At 43.1% G+C, this 21574-nt stretch overlaps 1 protein-coding gene across 5 annotated transcripts in view; it reads left to right on the top strand.

Annotated features, from left to right (window-relative positions):
• The window catches only part of igsf21a (immunoglobin superfamily, member 21a), a 286476-nt gene that overhangs the window by 249610 nt on the left and 15292 nt on the right, over positions 1-21574 (top strand). For all 5 annotated transcript variants that reach the window (XM_079684282.1, XM_079684280.1, XM_079684281.1 and 2 more), the window contains one exon: positions 15081-15555. In XM_079684282.1, coding sequence (XP_079540408.1) covers positions 15081-15555 — 475 coding nt within the window. The remainder of the gene's footprint in view (positions 1-15080; positions 15556-21574) is intronic.

Raw genomic sequence — 21574 nt, forward strand, 5'->3', positions numbered from 1 at the left:
TTTTATTTTTAGGCGCCTTTCATGACACCCAAGGACACCGTACAATTTGTTTAAAAAAAAGAGAAAACGCTAATAGGCAACAGAACATGATAAAAACACAAACAGGAAATCATAGAGGAGACAGTCAAGTGGACACAAATGAAACATATAATGGGGAGCACTACAGTGAGTAAGCAGATTTGAACAGATGGGTTTTGGATTTGAATAGGTGATTGTGTCTGACTGTCGGATGTGCGGGGGGAGGGAGTTCCAAAGTCTGGGAGCAGTGCAGCTAAAAGCCCGAGCACCCATGGTGACGAGGGGGCGGGGACAGTCAGCAGACCAGCAGAGGAGGAGCGGAGGGAGCGAGAGGGGGTGTACTCCTGAAGAAGGTCAGCCAGCTAGGGGGGGGGCAGGTTATGTAGGGCTTTGTAAGTGAGCAGTAGGTTTTTGAAGTTGATACGGGATTGAACAGGGAGCCAGTGGAGTTGGATAAGGATGGGGGTGATGTGTTCTGAGGCCTTGGTGCCGGTGATGATCCGGGCTGCAGAGTTCTGTATGATTTGTAGTTTATTGATGAGCTTGGTGGGTATGCCTGAGAGGATGGCGTTACAGTAGTCGATGCGGGACGTGACAAATGCATTGACCAGGACTTCAGTGTTTGATTGAGAAAGGGATGGGCGGAGTCTGGAGATGTTGCGTATGTGGAAGAAGGCAGTCTGGGTGATGTTATTTATGTGAGGTGAAAATGAGAGGGAGCTGTCCAGGATGACACAAAGGCTCTTAACTTGGCCAGAGAAGGGGATGGAGTAGCCATCAATGATGAGGTTGGAGGCAGGGGAGGATGAGGTTTTGGAGAGGGTGGTTTTGGTGCCAACCAGCAGGGCTTCGGTTTTGAGTTTTAGGAAGTTCTTGCTCATCCAGCTCCTGATGTCCTGGAGGCAGTTGGTGAGAGAGGTTGGGGGGAGGGCAGTGTTGGGTTTGCTGGAAATGTAGACCTGGGTATCGTCAGCGTAACAGTGGAAATGGACATTATGATGACGGAGTATAGTGCCAAGGGGGAGTAGGTAGATAATAAACAGGAGTGGACCCAGTACTGAACCCTGAGGAACACCATGTGAGACAGTGGAGCAGCTTGACCGGTGGCTGCTGAGACGGACATATTGTTTTCTGTCTGTGAGGTAGGATGAAAACTATAGGTTACTAACGTAACCCCAGTTGTCAGAGTAACATGAAGTGAGATGTCTCACTATGGGATGCGCCTCCCTGCGTATGCCTAGGAAGCATCAATCTCATTACGCTAATTCTGATTGGCTGGTGATTTTGATGACAACGTCAGGGAATCCACCCACCCTTTAAGTATCTTGACGCAGCGTCATTCAAAATAAGCACCTCTTCTCGCTTTGACTCAGCAAGAAGGGCTGTCTGGTGAGACGTCTCACTTCATGTTACTCTGAGAACTGGGGTTACGTTAGTAACCTATAGTTCTCATTCATAACACTCCGTTCGATGTCTCACTATGGGATATTAAGACTCCCATATTGCTAGACATGCTTATTTCGAAAATCATCACAGGTAGAACTCTGTCCCAACACGGGGCCCAGCACTGCATGGGCCACACTTGGAGCAGAGACATCCAATCTGTAAAAACGGACAAAAGTGAGCAGTGAGGACCAGCTCGCTGCTGCACAAATGTCCTGGATGGAAACACCCTTGAACAAAGCTCAGGACGTAGCCAGGCCACAAGTAGAGTGAGCATGCAGGCCCGTTGGTGCCTGAAAAACCCTGACTCGAATAAGCCAGAGCTATTGCTTCCACAATCCAGTGGGAGAGTCGTTGCCTGGTAACGGGCTTGCTCTTATGAGGGTTAGCCCAGGATACAAAGAGTTGGTCATTGCATCGAAACTCTTTAGACCTGTCCATATAGGTGCGCAAGGCACGAACTGGGCACAGCAAATTCGGCCGCTGTTCTTCAGAAGAAAATAACGGTGAACCTTGTGCACAAAAGCAGGGTTGGGCTTCAGCAACACTCTTGTTTGCCCCGGGGCAAACTGAGTGCATGAAGGGTGTACAGAGAGCGCATGAATGTCACTGACTCGCTTGGCAGATGCCAGAGCCAGCAACAACACTGCCTTCAGTGACAGGGGTTTAATGTCAACTTCTTCCAGGGGTTCAAATGGAGGTCGAGTGAGCCCATCTAAAACCACTGCCAAGTCCCATAAGGGCACCAGTGACCTGGAAACAGTGAGGAGCCTGCGAGCCCCTTTCATAAAACAGCAGATCAAGGGATGTTGGCTAGCTGTCTTTCCCTCAAAACCCACGTGGCATGCAGCAATAGCAGCCAGGTACACTTTAATCGTAAAGAAAGCTCTGTGTTTATCTATCAAGTCCTGTAGAAATGACAAAATCACACCGACAGGACATTGAAAAGAGATGTGTCCCTTTTGGAGGCACCACTCCTCAAACACCCTCCACTTACAGTCATAAAGAGACCTGGTGGAGGAAGCACTTGCACTCAGAACAGTGTTTATCACCTTCTGAAGAAGCCCCACTGTACTCAAATTATACCACTCACGGGCCAGGCCCATAGTGCCAAACGTTCCGGGTGTGGGTGAAAAATCGTCCCCCCCGCCTGAGACAGTATGTCCCTGCGTAACGGGAGCTGCCACGGCTGCCCGCACAGCAGCTGATATATCTCCTCCAGCCAATACATTGCAGGCCAGTGCAGAGCTATCAGGATCAGCGTGTGGCGATGCTCTCTCACTCTGGCCAGAGTCGGAGGTATTAGAGCCAGGGGTGGGAATGCGTACAGAAGGACCGGCGGCCAAGCGTGCGCGTCCACGCCTAATGATGCGTTTAGACCGCGCATTGAAAAGAAAAGTTGACACTGAGCGTTTTCTTTTGACGTGAACAGATCCACCGCGGCATGGCCGTAACGTATCCACAACTGACTCACAATTGTTGGATGTAGAGTCCAATCTGCATATAGTGGTGCACTTCTGGAAAACAGATCCGCTCTGAGGTTCATCACCCCCGGCACGTGCGTTGCTCTCAGAGAAAGGAGACGGCCGCAGCTCCATAGTATCAGTTTGCGTGTCAGCATGTGTAACTGGAGAGAATGCAAACCCCCTTGACGGTTTATATACGATATTGTGGTCGTGTTGTCTGTCCTCACGAGGACATGATGTCCTTTGAGAAAAGGCAGAAAGCGTTTTAGGGTGAGAAACACCGCTAAAAGCTCCAGATAGTTTATATTTGACCGTTGGAGATCTCTGCTCCAGAGACCCCTCACAGGTCGACCTTCGTATATACCCCCCCAGCCTGTCAGACATGCGTCTGTGGTGACCACCATCCGTGATAGGACAGCACCCATAGGTACGCCCCGTACTAGAAAATCCGGGTGCAGCCAGTGACGCAGTGCCACTACGCATTCCACAGTGACTATCACTCTCCGTACACCGTGACACACGGGGTCCAGTCTGAGGGCAGCTACCCAGCGCTGAAAATCCCTCATGTGTAAGCGGCCCAGTCGTACCACCAGGATAGCTGACGCCATGAGTCCTAGCAACCGCATACATGATCTGAAGAGAACACATTTGCGTTGCCGGAGATGAGCGAGGCAAGCTCTGAAGGCTTTCACTCTCTCCGCTGACAGGCGGGCTGTGAAGGACACTGAATTTAGGCATAAGCCCAGGAAGAGTACAGACTGGGCTGGGGACAACATGCTCTTTTTCTGTGTTTATTACAAAACCCAGGTAGAGCAGGTGTTTCACGAGGATATTTGTCTGCGTAATAGCCTCCTGCTCCGACTGTGCAAGAAGGAGCCAGTCGTCTAAATAGGTTGCCAGGCGAATGCCCTATTGTCTTCACGGGGCGATTGCTGACTCCGTTCATCGTACAAACACTCGTTGGCTGAGAGACAGACCGAAGGGAAGCACTCTTTACTTGTAACAGACACCCTGAAAGGCGAACCTCAGATATTTCCTGTGTGGATAATATATTGGGATTTGAAAATATGCGTCTCTCAGGTCGATTGATGTGAACCAATCGCCCTGACGCACGAGACGCAGCAGAGATGCGTGAGTGAGCATCCTGAACTTGTATTTTCTGAGGTATTTGTTCAGAGCTCTTAAATCCAGGATAGGGCGAATTCTGTTCCCTCCCCGTTTGGGGACGAGGAAATACCTGGAATAAAAGCCGCTCTGACTCTGTTCGGGGGGAACTATATTTATGGCCTTTTTTTCTAACAGCGACAAAATCTCCTGCTCTAGAATACGGGCCGAATCTCCCCGGGCTTGTGAATGCACAATGCCCGAGAAGTGAGGGGGGGTGACAGCGAATTGAAGTCTATAGCCCCGTGATATCGTCCTCAATACCCAAGCTGAGCTTGTGAGCGCTTTCCACCTCTCGCTCATGAGAGTGAGAGGAGAAGTAGCCTCTGCCCTGCTGTCGGCTCTCTAGTGTCTGAACACGATAGTACTCCTGACTGACAACCTTGGCCGACACTGCGCATGCGCAAAGTAATAGTGCATTGACATACTCGGTTACCATCCGCTTGTTGAGAGAGGCGACAGCCCCCCTCAGAAGCGGCACAGTCACCTGACTGTTTATTGTTTTTCTTTTCATTATTTTTGACTGTGCCCTTGACTTCAAGCCTGGAAACGACAGTGGAATATGCTTTATTGAAAAACGTGGACATGTGCTTGTGTGACTTAGACGGGAAGCAGAACCTGCTGTCTCTAACATAAAGTCCATCTTTCTCACGGCGCGAACTCGGGGATGTCGTTTTGACATCACTCGAGGCGACGGGGGGTCGGGGACATGGGTGGCCCCGGAAGCACATTCCAGAGCAGAACAGGTGGGGCTGGAAAACAGGGAACATCCAGCTCTTCCACCGAGGAGAGGAGGGAAGGCTGTCAGGCCGCTCTCTTCTTCTTCCTCGCCTGATGACCGAAGGTATTGGCCGGCTGTGCCGGTGCAGCCGGAGCTGGGGACTTTCTTGGCCAGCTCGTACTCGCCTCGTGCCTGGATGGGGGACCCGGGGCGGGCTGTGGCTTTTGCCGTTTCGGGATCTTAAACTGGGAGGGTCGTGAGGCAGCCTGATCGAAGGCCTGTCGCGGGGCCGTCGGAGGGGGCGGCTGGACCTTCCGGGGAAGACAGAGCTGGAGAACCTCGTCCTCTTTCTTTTTCGCCTCACACCGCTGCTGCATCGAAGCCAGAGCAGTGCCAAATATGCCTTCGGGGACAATTGGCATGTCCAAAACGTCCTCTTTCTCCCGGTCTGGTAGGTTCGTCAGATTAAGCCACCTGGCTCTCTCCTGCATTACCATCATTCCAAGTGATTTACCCGTGGCTTGGACCGCACAGCGCTGCACACGGAGGCAAATGTCCGTGATCGCGGTAATTTCATCCCACACAGCAGGCTCAGGTTTATTTGTCATGTCTTCGCACAGCTCTGTAAGCAGTCAGCATCGATGAGACATTGAGCGCCCTGACAGATAAAGCCGCCGCTTTGTAAGCCCGTTCGGTCAATGCTGACTGAAAACGATCTGCTTTTGTCAGCAGTGTGGGGTTCCTGTTAGACGACGAAGACAGCCGCGGTTGGAGGTGGGCTGCAACAGGCATGCGAAGCAAGCCGAGAGTCCATGCACTCAAAATCCAAAGAGGAAGCTCCCTGGATCGGGGACTTATTGCTGAACGGGTGGTCTCTCCACGAGACAGACACCTCGTCCAGCAGCTCCGGAAAAACTGTGAGAAGTTGTCTTGCCATCCTCGCAGCCTGGGGCAAATTCTTCCCTTCGTAGCGAGATCTGGTGGTCTCCTTTGCTACTTCAGGCCAGGGGATGTCCAGCCTGGACGCAGCACGTTGGTACACGGCTTGCAAGTCCATGCTGAGACGGGGCGAAGTTTGCATGCTTTCGCCCGGAGGAGCAGACACAGCATCAGGCTTGGCAGCTTGAGCGGATGAGACGAAAATATCATCCTCGTCTTCGTCTAAGTCGGATAAGAGAAGCTCCGAGGTACCCTCTTCGTCTTCCTCTATATCAGGGGTGGGGAACCTTTTTCCTCTCAAGGGCCATTTCAATTTTTTCAACATCCTCCGAGGGCCGTACAAATGATTGACCTCTGCTTAAAAAATTTAAAAAAAACACAGCCCATTCATTGGGCCTTTCTTTCATGCTGTGCAAAGAAAAAGCAACCTCTTAATCCAGATATCTCCCCATGACTCGCGCATGCATGCACGTGCACGGTGTGGCATGACCACCACAACAGAAAGATATGGACACAAGATGTGTGCAAATGTATTTAGTTTCATATCCATGTGGACACGATTTAAGTGGGGGGTACCTCACACCCTCTAGGGGGGTCCGGGGGGCATGCTCCCCCGGGAAGATTTGTTTTTAAATGTTTAAGTTAAAAGCATCAATCTGGTGCACTTTGAGAGCAACATGAAGAGATCTATGGATACATCTCTCAACATCCATATGAAACAGAACTGTAAGCAGATTTTATTTTTCTTTATGGATATTTTACAAATCACTCCCCTTTCAAACTGTATTCTTCTTTATTAATAACAACTTTGTTTTACTGTCATACAGTATTTTATACCTGTTTACTTTATTCTCTTCTTTTTTTATAACTATAATGATCATATCAATAATAATAATAATAATACATTACATTTATAAAGCGCTTTTCCTGGTGCTCAAAGCGCTTACAAGCAAGTAAAACAAAATAACAACAGATAAATAAAGATTAAATAAATAAAGATGATGATAAAGATGTGCCTTTACCTCACTGGTTGGAGAAAAAGCTTCTTATATTCGTTAGCATAGCTAGCTAACCAGATGCTAATAACAACAAAGTTATTGACTGTATGATCAGTATGACAGATGAACAGATTGCCCGCTGGGCTTTCAACTAAAGACACAGCCACGCAAAAACTGCGACATGTATTGTGTACGGCTCCTTATGGGTACTGCAATTTCTCAAGTGCCGGAGCGGCGTTCTGGCGTTCCGGTACTCTCTGTCAAAACTGCATCCCTGTCAGACACGTCAGGCTCGTGTTGTGTTCAAGGAACCTAATCTTGGCCAGGAAAAACAGGCACTCGCTTTTTTTATTTTTTTGCGGTCTATATTTCTTCAATTTTTTTCTTTTTTGCGTGTGTTTATAAATTACCTCGAGGGCCGTACCAAATGGTCTCGCGGGCCATATACGGCCCGGAGGCCGGAGGTTCCCCACCCCTGCTCTATATAGTCCAACTCCAGGACATCCTCCGCGGGCGGAACCACGGTGAGGTCCAGCTGGGAGCCCCAGCTAGCCTCAGCGCAAGGCTCAGCCTCAGCGCAAGGCTCAGCCTCCGCGGCGGCTACCTCCATGTCTCGGTTGCCGGTCGACACATCGCTATACATGAAAGGGTCTTCTCCCGACAGGCTAGCTTGGCGCGCTAGCCGTCGGTGGAGGCTCTTGATGGTGAAGCAGGCACAGTGTCCGCACGAACCGGGGGCTTCGATAGCCATCCGGGCATTTTCCAGCCCAAGGCAGGACGAGCAGACCTGGTGTGAGTCCGTGCTCGATATCTTATACTCGCAGCCGCAGAGTCGAGCCTCAGAGCCTCCGTCTCCTCTGGTGTGAGGGAGAGAAGGTTCCATCCTCAATAGCCGGAGTGTCGACTTGGAGGGACGGAACAGTAACTGGTATGTGACTGTTCGATAATCAAAAACCTTACCGTTAAAGAAAAACGGCGGGGCAGAGTCGAGTATTAACTGGCGTTTTAATTATTCAAATTTGTGCGAAGCAAGTGTAGCCGGCAAGCGTCCGGCGACCGAAATGTAGCTTTGAGTTGTTCAGTCTGTGGACGGTCAAGCTAGCCAGGCTACTGATAGTTTAGAGATGTGCTCCGAAGCGAGAAGAGGTGTTTGAATGACGCTGCGTTGTAGCGCAAGCTACTTAAAGGGTGGGTGGATTCCCTGAAGTGGTCGTCAAGATCAACAGCCAATCAGAATTGGCATAATGAGATTGATGCTTCTGAGGCATACGCGGGGAGGCGCATCCCATAGTGAGACATCGAACGGAGTGTTATGAATGAGAACCATGAGAGTGCAGTACCAGTGATCCCAATGTCTGCCAAACGTTTGATAAACAGTGGGTGTGAGATGGTGTAAAAGGCAGGTGTGAGGTCAAGGAGGATTAGGATGGTTTAAAGTATTGATTAGAGCACCAGCAATGAACCGCTCCAGAGTTCGCAAGCAAGCCCTCCGAGACCACCTATTTTAGCGGACCACAGTCCTGTTGTTTAGTTCACTTCAGAGGTCTCGGATTGTGTTCACACCGGCCCAGATGAACCGCACCAAGCGGCTAAACGCACCAGGGTTCGATTCAACCGGACTATACAAGGCAGGTGTGAACGCACCCTAACATTAAAAGTAGCTTTAGATGCTCCTGCTCTTCCTTCTCCTGGTTCATTATGTGCATGTTATTAGTTATTATAATGGAAACACCCAACATGACAAACTCCCCCAAGTTTAGCTTTGAGAGAGCCAAATATAATGTACCGCATTTGGTAAAAGTGTCTGGTATTATGTTTAAGATCTGTCGCCAGCTGATATTACTGAAGCAAGCTGGTGACATATCAATAATAGCTTCCCATTGCCACTCATTACAACATCCTCAGAGCACAAGCAAGCACTGATTGAAAAGAAGAAAGATAATGACAGTTAATAACAAGAAGAAAAGCTGATTATGTCATGGCCGCGATCTTTCTCTCTGCCTCTCTCCCTCTTTCTACTGCTTGCTCTCTCAGTAAATCATTCTGTCACCATGAAAATCACCGCCTTGTCCTTTTGACACCGCCATGATTAATTACAGCAACATAAAAGTGTATATGGACCAGTGCATGATTGTTACATTTTCAAATCGGGTTCAGATTTGAGATGTTTGTGAGATGGGGGCGGCTGGGAGTGCAGGTGCTTTCATCACCGCCTATTCACAGGAAAAATATAAAACTCTTCTCATGCCATCCAAGCTTATTTTCACTACTGCCATTTCATTGTATATTGGATACTGCTCAGAATTACACCTCGTTTTTTCTGTACTAATTCAACACAGAATGGTTTGTGTCTGGTTTCATTGTCTGCATATATTGGACTATATTTGGGGATTTATAACAGAGGCGGTATTGATAATCACTTCGCAGCCACAATGTTTGTAAAAGAACAATACAACAGCAAGGCCAAAAACACTCAAAAATCCCCCTTTACATGAGAGCTAGGACTTATTCCAAAAGTTCTACAGCAGCCAAATGTATTACCCAACAAGCCATTGTATTGGATGTCGACAATATAGCTATTTTGCACATTATGCTTTCCCAAAGATTAGTACATTTAAATTTGACTGAGACGATATGTCTGGAATTTCCCATTGTGTTGTTCCATAATATCTAAAAGAGGCTCTGTTATGCTGTTTGGGCTTTTCCCTTTGTTGTAGTGTGCTATATAGATTGTTTTGCATGTAAATGGTCTGAGCTGTAAAAGTTCCAAAGGACAATAAATGTTGTATGACAATATTATTCAAGCATTTCATTCAATTTGGCAACGGAAAAATATATGTTTTAATAGTCAATGAATGAAAGATAAACAAGAGAAAGATTAATCTTCTAAAAAGTACAAAAGTGCTCATGTCACTTTGTAAAATGCTACTATTTATTTGGGACATGTATCACAGTGAGAGTCATCCCCTGTGTTATTTTGGCAGCTTTATAATCACTTGTGGAAAATTAATCAGTGTTTGCTCTCCCATTTAAATAGACCGAAATAAGTGATGCGTTCTCCTTTATCTGTGCCTGTCAAACAAGGAAATGTGGGAAATGAGATTTTAGAAAATGAGTAGGTAGCTTCAAGGAACACAGACCAATTTTAACGTGATGACAGGTGTCTCCTTGATTGCGTTTATTTTTTAAGTGATTTGTAGAATTATTCATATTTGCAAAGATACAAGGTCCTGTTGGCGTATTTTGGCAGAGGGAAATGACATGCAGTGGCAAGGGAACTGTCACATGTGTCTATTCTCTCTTATCTGACTGCCGTCCTATGTCATAGTTTGGCCTTGCAGGACTGCATTCCACTTATCTTTTTGATTTTAATTAAATAATGTCTGAAGTTGGTATTATTTAGCCTGATTTATTATCAGCACAATGTGTTGGCTTTGAAAGAGATTTGAATATGACCTTTGTTATACATTAGTTTAATATGAACACTTTTACTTTAATGTAATTCTACGGTAGCCAACAGGTGCAAACGCGTGACCCAAAACATTTATAAAAACACAAATTAGACAAAACATCTGCAAATGACGATACATCTTCATCAACTTCACAGCACATGCGCAGCATCTAGAAAAACATTCACCAATTTGACAAAACATGCGCAGCATTTACTAAAACTCAAAAGCTGCGAGAAGCTTGAAAAACTACTGAAACAGGGACACTTTAAAGTGATCCGCACCGGACTGCTTTTTGTCGTTTGGGGATTATAATGTTGGCCAACTGTCATTGTTGGCACAGTTATCCTGTTTCATAATTTCAAGTGTTTCGTCAGTGTATTTGAAATAACTAGGTTAGCTTGTTTAGCTGCAGCAGATCTGCAATAGTTTTGGAAGGAATCATGCGATCACATTGTTAAAATAAGCCAATTTCCAGTGACAGTTGGCCAACCTCATAATTCTTAACAAGTGCTCCAGTCCCAGCTGTGTGTGTCACTTTTTAGGGTCCCCTGATTTCCGTTGTGTTATGAGGTTCTTGCAGCGTTTGTTAATGCTGCTCATATGTTCTCAAGTTGGTGAAGATGTGCCTTGATTTGTATGTGTTTTGGCTCATTAGTGTTTTTATATTCGCATCGTTTTTAAAACTGAAGTGCGTTTCTCCTAATGGAACTTCTTGGGCTGTTTTAATGCATGTGCCTCTCCCGGCCACCATGATAATCAATTTAAATGCTTCATTTTTCATTACAAGTTTCAAAAATGATATATTTTTTAATAATTTAAAGAAATGCTTTGAGGAAGAGAGGCCACACATGATTATGTTGACTGGAAAAGAACAACATACGTCACAATTACAATCTAAAATGACTGAGTTCACCCAACCCCGCCAACAGTTTTCCTTCTTTAAAAGTCTATTTATATCTCCGTCTGTATTATTCCCATAGCAATACTCTATATGTGATCTGCCTCCAAATAATGAAAGCGGAAATGAAAAAGGAGCAGAACTGCAGGGTAACAACACAGAAATAACACTCTTCTCCCTGCAGCTACATTCCTGTTATCCCATTCATTCACAGCTTTGATGAAACCCTAATTGATTCCTTTTCTTATACCTCAAGCAGACAGGTGGCAAAGAAAGATGTTTAGTCATGGTTGGATCAGTATGAATAGGTAAACTGACGCTTAATAATATTCTTAACCTCAATGAAGGTATTATTCCTCACTCCTTTAGAGCACACAGCTCTCTGTTAAGTAATGTAGCTGTTTAATCAATGTTTCTTTTATGCATATAAATTAACTTATTTGTTAATGTTTATAGAAACACACCAGTTACCTAGAATTAGAGGATGCATTCCATATTATACCAACCCATAGACAACACAGGTGTTATTGTGTACCCACACCATTTTGTCCAACAAAGGCTACAGAACAGGTGCATGGTACGCTGTAACCCACGCTGCTCTCGCTCCACCTGCTGTGATAATTAATGAGCTGTTTCGATACATGGTGAAAATGCTTCTTCTCTTTTCAAGTTGTCGAGAATCTGTAGGACTTAGGAGCAGACGCAATGGGGTCATTGTGGATCTGGGGTTGATGTTTCTATCCCATTGCGCTAATGGATTTTAAGCTCTGGCTCTAGAGTGCACATAGGATAAACGCAGATAAAGGGTGATGGGTATAGAGTGCCACAGTGACGCTTCCTAAAACCCGGAAGTAAACTCCTTCCGGTTCCTTCGACAAAAACGCAATGCAATTTCTCCATAGGATTTTGGAAAATAGCTTAAAATAAGATCTGTGGTTGACACACATTTAAGAGAGGGATCACGTTTTGTTCAGCCGGATAATATCCACATGTCTACCCTACTTTTATAATTTTCTAATCACAAATCCAGTCGCCAGAAGCAAAATACTAACGTTATGCTATAAACGAACTACAGCAGGGTCGCTGCTTCAACGTCACGCCAACTTAAGATCCATATTCAAAACTCAGATTCAAAATTGTACAAGTTGAAGCATTTGTTTTAACAGTTTGCAGGAGGCAGGTACTTGCTTTCAAGCAGAATACGGGGGAAAACAAAATTAGCGGAAGTGTTTACGTCTTTGGTGTAATGACGTAAAACGGCCTCGACAACTTCTGTAGTCCTATTCAACCACTTGCTAACAACCATCGTTTTTCAGACACGTAAACTCTTCAGAAATCACCAGTGGGGTAACTGCTGATGTATTTAATGTGGTAGAACAAAACGTGATCCGTCTCTTCAATTTGTGTCAAACACAGACCTTATTTCGAGCTATTTTCCAAAATCCTATGGAGAAATTGCATTGCTTTTTTGTCGAACGAACCAGAAGTGGTAAAATGCTAACTTGCTTCCGGGTTTTAGGACGCGTCACTGTGGCAGTGTGGCACTCTATTGAATGCCGTGTAACTTAATTTGTAAATGTGCCTTATACGCTATGCTGGGCTGCGATAAATAAGCTTGTGTTCATTCACACGTTTAGAGGACTGTTTTCCACCAAATCTTCATTTTAAATGAACCTATATCTGGAGAGTAATAGCTCATACTTATTTTTCCAGTGAACTTGAATACCCTTTTGAGGAGGTTTCTTTCTTCTTTTTTTTACAACACAATATTGGAATTATGCACTTATTAAAGGTTGTACTTGAAGGCGTAGTCATTAGTTATCTTTTAAGAACATATTACACTAATGTCCGAATTGCTCGAACAATTTGCTATCAGACTTCATAGACTGGATTTAAAAAGAGAACTGCAACTACTCAAATGTGGCTTACCTCTAGTTAAATATCACATTAAACGTATTGAAAATCTATTGAAATAATTAAGTGCTGCGGTACATTAACCTTTACAGAAATAAATAGCATGATAAAGTTGGAAAGAAAAGCTTGTTTGAACACTGCCTATGTACTGGAAGTGTGGTGCAGGTAGATGGGGACAGAGTGCAGCTTAAGACTCACAGAACTCAGCGGCAGGTTGTTGACAAAGTATAGGTTCTTTGCTTGTTGGTCACTTTTAAACGACAACAACCTGTACTGCTGAATACCTTTGAGCAAGGTCACTGTTGGTGTGTACCAGCCTTCTCTGATGGCAGCCATTAGAAAGTTTTTAGAGTTGGCTATAAATACTTGAATACAACAGCAGCATGTCACAGCTTGTAATATAATGATGTGGCATCTGTCTTCACTAAAATAACCTCAGCCCACACAGACTGCTGAGAGGACAGCTGTGATTTATCAATGTTTTAGAAAGTTCATATTTAAGTAAAGAAGATGAATTTATTGTTACATTGAATTACATTTAAAAGGCTTACTGGCTTTGTTCATTGAAAACAATACTATTTGTTCATTTTGAATATATTACAGAACCATTTATAATAGATGATGTATTTAGGTGCGGAACACTTAAATTGAAATGTTTTCATTGTATTATTACATTCAAATTAAAAGAGGACATATTATACTAATGTGCAGGTTGATATTTGTATTGTGTGGCTCTAGTATGACATGTTTACATGCTTTAATGTTCAAAAAGGTCTTTATTTTTCTCATACTGCCTGTCTATGTGTGTGGGAGACAAACTCACCTACGGTCATAGTTTAATGTATTGTTGTTGAAAAATACATATTCTAACTTTAAATACAAATATGTTTTATAGAAAAAAACATTCAAAGTTAAACTGTATTGTCGTTCAAGGATTATAAACTCCATCCCTGTTGTGAATATGAAAATTGTATTTGGCGCGTGAGATAACTAGATAACTTGGCCCTATCTACTCATACAGTTAGTAATGCACTGTTGACAATAATGACTATTTGATCCTTGGCATATTCAATTCAATTGAGCAAAGGTCTCTGAAAGAGATCCAGATTAGGATTGCTTTCCTTGATCAACACAACAAATACAACATATCTGTTTGCTGAATAGCATCTCAACAAGCAGTGACTATACAACTTCATGTTGTGGTCATATCTGGGGCTTAAATAAGAGAAATAATTCCCTGTCAGGGGATTAGGCACCCAGAGATGTTATGAACTGGTGAAACTCCTGTTATATCTTGGCAGCATGCTACTCTGGCAATAACAAAGCTGTTGAACCAATTCTAAAATCATTGTTAAAGCTCCACTTATAGAGGAATTCATATTGCTATTGAATCTGGAAGATATCACTCCTTCAGACAAGAAGTCAAACCAAATGATCATCCCACTGTGCAATTCCCTTCAGTTCTATGGAGCATTTTTCAGTCTTTCAGTTCTTGGTTTTGGTTATACAGGCAGCATTTTTGGGTTTAAAAAAATCCATTAAATTACCTGACGTCAGAAACAATTCTCAGATTCAGCCCTTGCAAAAACAGGGCTAAAAAAGAGCAAATAGAGCAAAATGAGGCATTGCTAAAATGCATGATCTCTTTTTGGTATTTTGAAAAAAACTTTGCAGACCTATTTTATATAGGTATGGTCCTACAATATATTATTCAAATATAGCATGATAGGTCCACTTTAAAGAAAAGTGAATAACATGGACATTTGCACCAGATCTTCAAATGAATGGTTTTCTTTGTTTCTATTGGATATCTACATGGGAAAGTTTGCCATTGCTAATTATATGGGTTATTATTCAGGCAATGTTGTGCTCTCTTGCAAAGAAGTTAAAACAGAGCTAAAAGAAGAGTGCATACTGTGTCATGGACTATACAGTATACAGTCGATATATACATATATTTACCAGGAAGCCTGTATACATAGTTGCATTAACATATTTTTTCCGTATTTTTTCCTTCTTCTTTCACCTCTCTGTCGTCTTGTCCCTCTATTTCACTCTCTGTCCTAGGTGTACTTTAAGCGTGATGGCGAGCTGATAGAGGTGATCTCCTACACTCAGACCTCCAATGAGGGTGGCGGCGCAGCTGGGGTGAGAGGGGCCCGGCCGCTCATCAGCAGGGACCTCGATGACACTAAACTACAGCGCTCCCTCTCCCTGCTGGACCCCGAAGGGCGAGTGCCCCGTGTGCACACAGAGACCCCCCAGCGTGTCCACACTCAAGGCCAGCAGGCCAACGAGCCCAGCCCTGCGACAGAGGTCATCCCAGAGACAGTGGTGAGCCGGGAGTTCCCCCGCTGGGTGCACAGCACAGACCCGCTCTACTACTTCAGCCACACTAACATCCCCCAGAGTGACGGCTCTGTGGTGGTCCAGGCCCGACTCACCTGGACCCTCAACCCGCAGCTGGATAATGATGCCCTGTTCAGCTGCGAAGTCAAGCACCCGGCATTGTCCATGCCCATGCAGACAGAGGTCACTCTATGTGAGTAAGACTAAAACTAAGTCATTGTTTTTGCATTGCACTGTGTCTCAATTTGAATACTTCCCTTAGTACACTGATTGTCGTGCACTGTGAACACTAATGCAGTGCATTAATTTTGATCATGTTGTTTTCAAAATCTCACTGCCACTTTTCCCTAACCAGAAGTGATGATATCTGCTGTTAGCTTTAGCAAACTAGCTAGCAACAATCATTTGTGGTACCAAATCATTACAGACTGCTCAGTTAACCCCTTAAAATAATCGTGTCTTATTTGTGAAACCCGAATAGTGAGACATTACTTAAACAGTGAAGAAACACATTTATATTTGTAATGTAGTGTGTATATCCAACCCAGTCTTACGGCATTTCGTGTTATAGTCACGAAATTAATTGAATCTATTCATTCGTGTTCACTACAACACAATTTTCGCATTTTTTCCGTGTCACACAGAACGATTTTAAAAGCAATGTATTTCTATTGGTAGTATGTTTCGTGCCTGCACCACGTATTTTTGTCCAGTCGGGTCTTGGAATACCAGAAGCTGTGTGGTTCATAAAAACATTTTCTTAATCAATATCTTACCCTAAGCCTAACCCTATCCCTTTCATTTTAAATTGTATAATGTCTGAGTTTTTTTGCCGTCCGCAAGGAAAAGAAATGGGGCTCAGAGCCTCAGAATACTGAAATCTGTATTTTTGTCATCTTTTTTTCCTTCTAATTTGTTATTATTTGGTGCAGGCACGAAACATACTACCAATATAAATACATTGCTTCTAAAATCAGTCTGTGTCAGAATACTGAAATCTGTATCTGTTTTTCCTTCTAATTTGTTATTATTTACATTGCTTTTAAAATCTTTCTGTGTGACATGAAAAAAATTGCAAAATCGTCTTGGTGAACACGAATCAACAGATTAATTTCGTGACTATAACACGAAATGCCGTGAGACTGTGTTGGTATATCGGAGCAACTTCAATTGCTGTTGTTAGCTTAGCATCTATAACGTAGCTAAGATGGCGATCGTTTAGTGAAATGTCCAGCATCCCACACTCCACTTTTGACAGCTACACCATCCATATACTCATTGTGCATTTTGCAATACTTCGCATTAGGGCACATTTATGCACTCAAAACAGCCAAAAAAGTACACAATTGGAGACATTTTCCTAGTTCCATTCCTCCACCACATTTGTTTTCATCCGTTTTCAATTTCTCCTCCCATTTCACCTAGAGGTACACACACACACACACACACAACCTTTTCTCATTTATTCTCCCTTTTAATCTCCTGCCGTGTCCTTGCATCCCCTTGCTGCATTTGGAAAGTGACCGGGCCCCCTCATGTGTCCCCTGCAAATGTACTCAGAACAACACTGATTTTCATTTGATGCCAATTAATGGTGTTACAACTGAGCAGATTGCGAGTTTAGCGGCAAATGCAAAACTCTGACTGACTGACAGAGCAATTCATCGAGCTGTCTATTGCTAGATTGAGTTAACTCAGTACCGTTATTGAAAAAGTCAGCCTCAATTACAGAAGTCAAATGAGAATTTAGACATGTTATATCATCGGTGAGACGATTTCAGAGATGATGGCCTTCTCCGAACTTCAATGAGCAGCTGCCTTAAGCTCTTTTGTATGATATTTTACTGTTTTGCATCCCCCCTAAATTAAAGCACTTTATTTGAAAAAAGGAAACATAGAGCAGTGGGATTATTTGCAAACTTTCCATCTGAAAAATATCAAAGCAGACGTAGGGATGCAGGTATTGAATTCTAAACACAGGGAGTCATACTTAAAGGGAAAAGTTAGCATTAAGTTTAAAGAATGTGCAACCCAACGACACACTCTCATTTTTTTGTTATCTACAAACAAAGATGGCCTCCAGTCCATCCAATGAACACTTCAAAGGCAATACGTTGGCATGGTCCTCCTGGAGACAAGCCACACCATCCTGACATGACAAACAGAGACATGATCTTCCATCAGACGCTAGCTATGGTTGAAGGCAGAGGGAGAATCTGAATGAGGAGACGGTGCCCGGTACATATTTGCTTGCTGCACTGTTTCTCGCTGTCAGTATGTTATCTCACATAACCACCTTTCATCTAATTAAAAGTATCCCTCTTTCTATGCTGGTGAGCAGCTGTGGTCACAATCGATGTACGGACACTGTCATTATAATCCAGAAGTGGAAATACTTTAATGGGTTTTAGTAGGGATTTAAAGTCTCCCAACAACAAGGTAAGGCACATTTATTTTCATAGTACACGTCATACATGTTAAAGATAACACATACAATAAAACAATCATAAAGAGCATATGAAAATAAAAGATAAGAATTTAAATTAGATCAGCTAAAAGAACATAGAGAGTGCATTACATGGCTATACTTGGTGCACCTATTATACATTCATAGTTTTGATTCCAGACCTGAGCAGCACAGAGGCTAAAATCTGCTTCACCATGTTTAGTTCTGTCAGTAGTTATTACCAACAACCAATTTCTCTCCAGTAATCTAAGAGGCCTAGCAAGTGTCTTGAGGATTTAAGTTACAGTATGTGGTCGGTTATTTGGTTTAAGTTAGACCTCTAGCAGCTGAATTTTGAACAAGCTGAAATAAAATCCTAAATAATGTTTAGACATGAGGCCTCTGAGTTTAGCTACATTTTAAGATGATCAAAATCTTACTTGCTTTTACATTTTGTTGTAACTGACAGTAAACAAATACAACAATTAATCATTCATTTTAAGTTAGCAACTTGACGTTTTAGAAACCGAGGCGAGGACTCTTTGTATCTAAATGTAGATGATGGAAGACAATACTATTGCAGCAAGTTGAATTATCTAGTGCAGCTTTTTTTTTTTATGGTGCACTCACACAGTGATAAAAAATTGTTCATTTCAGTTTTTCCATTTTGGTGTGCCAGGAAAACTTCCTGCCAGAATCCATATACACATCTGGGTAAGTAGGGTACACCTACAGGGTCTCAATTAGTAAAGTAGAGACACTCCTTTATGTTGTTCCTGTTAGGTCAGTTTGAAGTTCAGACCATCAAAAGAGTTTAACTTTTAGGAAACACAGTGTTAAAAGAGCTGGGCTCTCATGCTCAGCAAACAATATTGAAATAAAATTAATAGTTCATTTATCTGGAACTATTTTCAGTTGTGAATTAATACACGTTTTTAGCATTATAGTGAGAATTAATGTCAACACAATGGTGTATGTGACCCTGATACATCAGGTGGTCCCTTTTTTTAATATAACTACCATAGAAGGTTTCCTTGGAAAGAGGCATGCACTTTCAAAAACAATGTCAATCAAACTCTTACCAAAGCCACTTGGGATAAAAGAAAAACATATTCATTCTTCAAAAAAGTGCTTTTCTTTGCTCTTCTTTCAATCAATAAAATACACCCAGTTATAATGCTGTTGCAGCATATTTGCTTACCTCTTTAGGAACCACCTTTGTTTGAACAAACATCATTTTAGTGTCACTCTGCATACACCTAAACCATGCCCAGCTGCTGGTAGGTCCTCACATGCACAGGACATATTTGGTGCTTTATAAAATCTCATCTAATTTCTTGTATGACTATGAATAAGAATCCAGCTGCCATGTTGGATTCATTCAAAAATATCCTAACCCTAACACCAACTACAGTGGCTGAGTTCTTGGTAAAAAAACAACCACATGACCCATTGCAACAATTGTGTTTTTAGGAGTACTTCTTTGGATGATCAATGTATTGTTTTTTTTTGTATTTCATACAATGTGTTGATAATAAGAAAATATATATATTTCAAGAATGATCCTTTAAACCACATAAGCAGAGGAGGGAATCCAATCTAAAACGAGCCCATACTGATTGTTTAAATTGTTATTGTTGTGTTTTTCAAATGGGAACATCTCACATCCAAAGTTATCTTTTTGACATGTAGTACCTGTCTCCAACATATCCCAAGTGGATTTGAAAGAAGCACTTCAGTTGCAGGATGCAGACAGCCATATCAGTTGGAGGTATAATGGCAGTAAATTAGCTTTTCTGACAAAGTGTTGCAGTAACAGCTCTTTGCCTCTCTCACATGTTGATGATAAAACAGATGACACACCCTGTGGTGAATGGGCCCTGTGAAGCTCTTGCTAAATGTCAAAGGTGCTAATATTTTGACAAGCCTTTATCTTTTTCGTGTTTGAAAGCATTCATTTGTCATTACCTTTGTTCTTTTAACAAGATGGAAGGCGTATCAGCAGACACCCTTTTTTTTTGTATCCACCACCTTAAGAAAAGAAAACAAAGAAAATGAGCGTGTGTTGATTCTAATTAGAACACACTTGAAATTCAAAGCACTCACACACATGCTTTAGGCTTGATTTAACTTGGAATGGAATAAAATATCAAAATATAGTGGGGGTGTGCTGAAGGTCGAGGTTATGCACAACGGAAATAAGCTTTAGCGCATATGATAGACAAAATGGCTGACACGTTTGAGAGCATTTAAACATTGTGTGACTCTAATAGGACTCTGTATCAGCCCGTCACATTTTTTCCAACACTTACATCCCCTGTTTATTTCTATTAGGCAGCCATAAATGGATAATTGCACTCACTATCTGTCTTTCTGTATATGCACACACTCTCTTGTTTCTCTCAGGTGTGTTTGGTCAGGAAATAAAAAGGAGTTATTTGCAGGGCCCATAAGTAATACATCTTTCAGAGATTTAATATTGCCACATGAGACGGAGCGACAGTCTGACAATCGACCAATGTTGTATTGCACTTCATGAATAATCATGACTCGCTCCGTGGTTAGCATGCAAATGGGCCTGAAGCTGCACCAGGCCTTGGGGGTCCAAAAAAGAAAAATACAGCGCTATGAGATCATATGCCAGGTGTATTCTGCATGCCTGGATTGTATTCATGAACACAGAGCATCTAAATAATTTAAATAAGTTCCCTGCTTTGGATTTAGATTGGCTAAGGTGTTTATTATTCAGCATCATTAGACACGTGGTGGAATTCCATTTCGTACAGTGTTCAGCAGTGAGGACGGATCTAGGCTTCCTCACATTGCTTTGCCAGACCGTGATAATCAAAGAGCAGATGCTCAGCTTCAGGAAGGCGTCTGTGATCTGTGTGTGTGTGTGTGTGTGTGTGTGTGTGTGTGTGTGTGTGTGTGTGTGTGTGTGTGTGTGTGTGTGTGTGTGTGTGTGTGTGTGTGTGTGTGTGTGTGTGTGTGTGTGTGTGTGTGTGTGTGTGTGTGTGTGTGTGTGTGTGTGTGTGTGTGTGTGTGTGTGTGTGTGTGTGTGTGTGTGTGTGTGTGTGTGTGTGTGTGTGTGTGTGTGTGTGTGTGGTGGTGGATTAAATGTGTGTGCATGTATGTGTATGGTTATATGTAAATGTCTATGTTTCCGTTTGCCCGTGCGAATATATACTTGTTATGTGTACCTAGTGTTTTGTTTGTGCCTGATGTCACCTGCAGCCCATATTCATCAATCTGTTTTATCAACCTCCTATGTAAGTCTATGTAAAAGGCTCTACAGAGTGCTAGAATCACCACGAGTGCTCCAGCAGTCAGTGAGGGGTTTTACATTAGATGCCTCTTCTGATTTTCTTTTCAATGAAACCAGGTAATGTGACAGGTCTCCTTTCAGTGTGTTGTGCAGCTCGGCAAACCTGTTGATGCTTTGGCTAGGTATAAAAGTACACTTGATGAACGGTGAACAGTTGTTTTCTGGAGGGAATTTGTATTCTTTGACCCGTCCTTCCAAACATTTCCTTGAGCAAACCGAAGAGGTTGTCGACAGTCTCAAGGGACCATGGCTCATCTCCCCCCGTGAGGCCCCTCACCCTCTGAGAGACTCTGTGTTATGTCCATCACACTGCATGCTGCCCTAATCAAAGGTGGTGACGTAGGAGGCCAACTGTCACTGTTGGAGCAAATCCCAGAAATCAGCCATCATCTTCCCCAGCCATATGCCTTGCTAGCTCTATATGACACCAGCATTTAAAAA

The sequence above is a fragment of the Notothenia rossii genome (assembly GCF_949606895.1).
Source record: "Notothenia rossii genome assembly, chromosome: 5".
Classification (NCBI taxonomy): domain Eukaryota; kingdom Metazoa; phylum Chordata; class Actinopteri; order Perciformes; family Nototheniidae; genus Notothenia; species Notothenia rossii.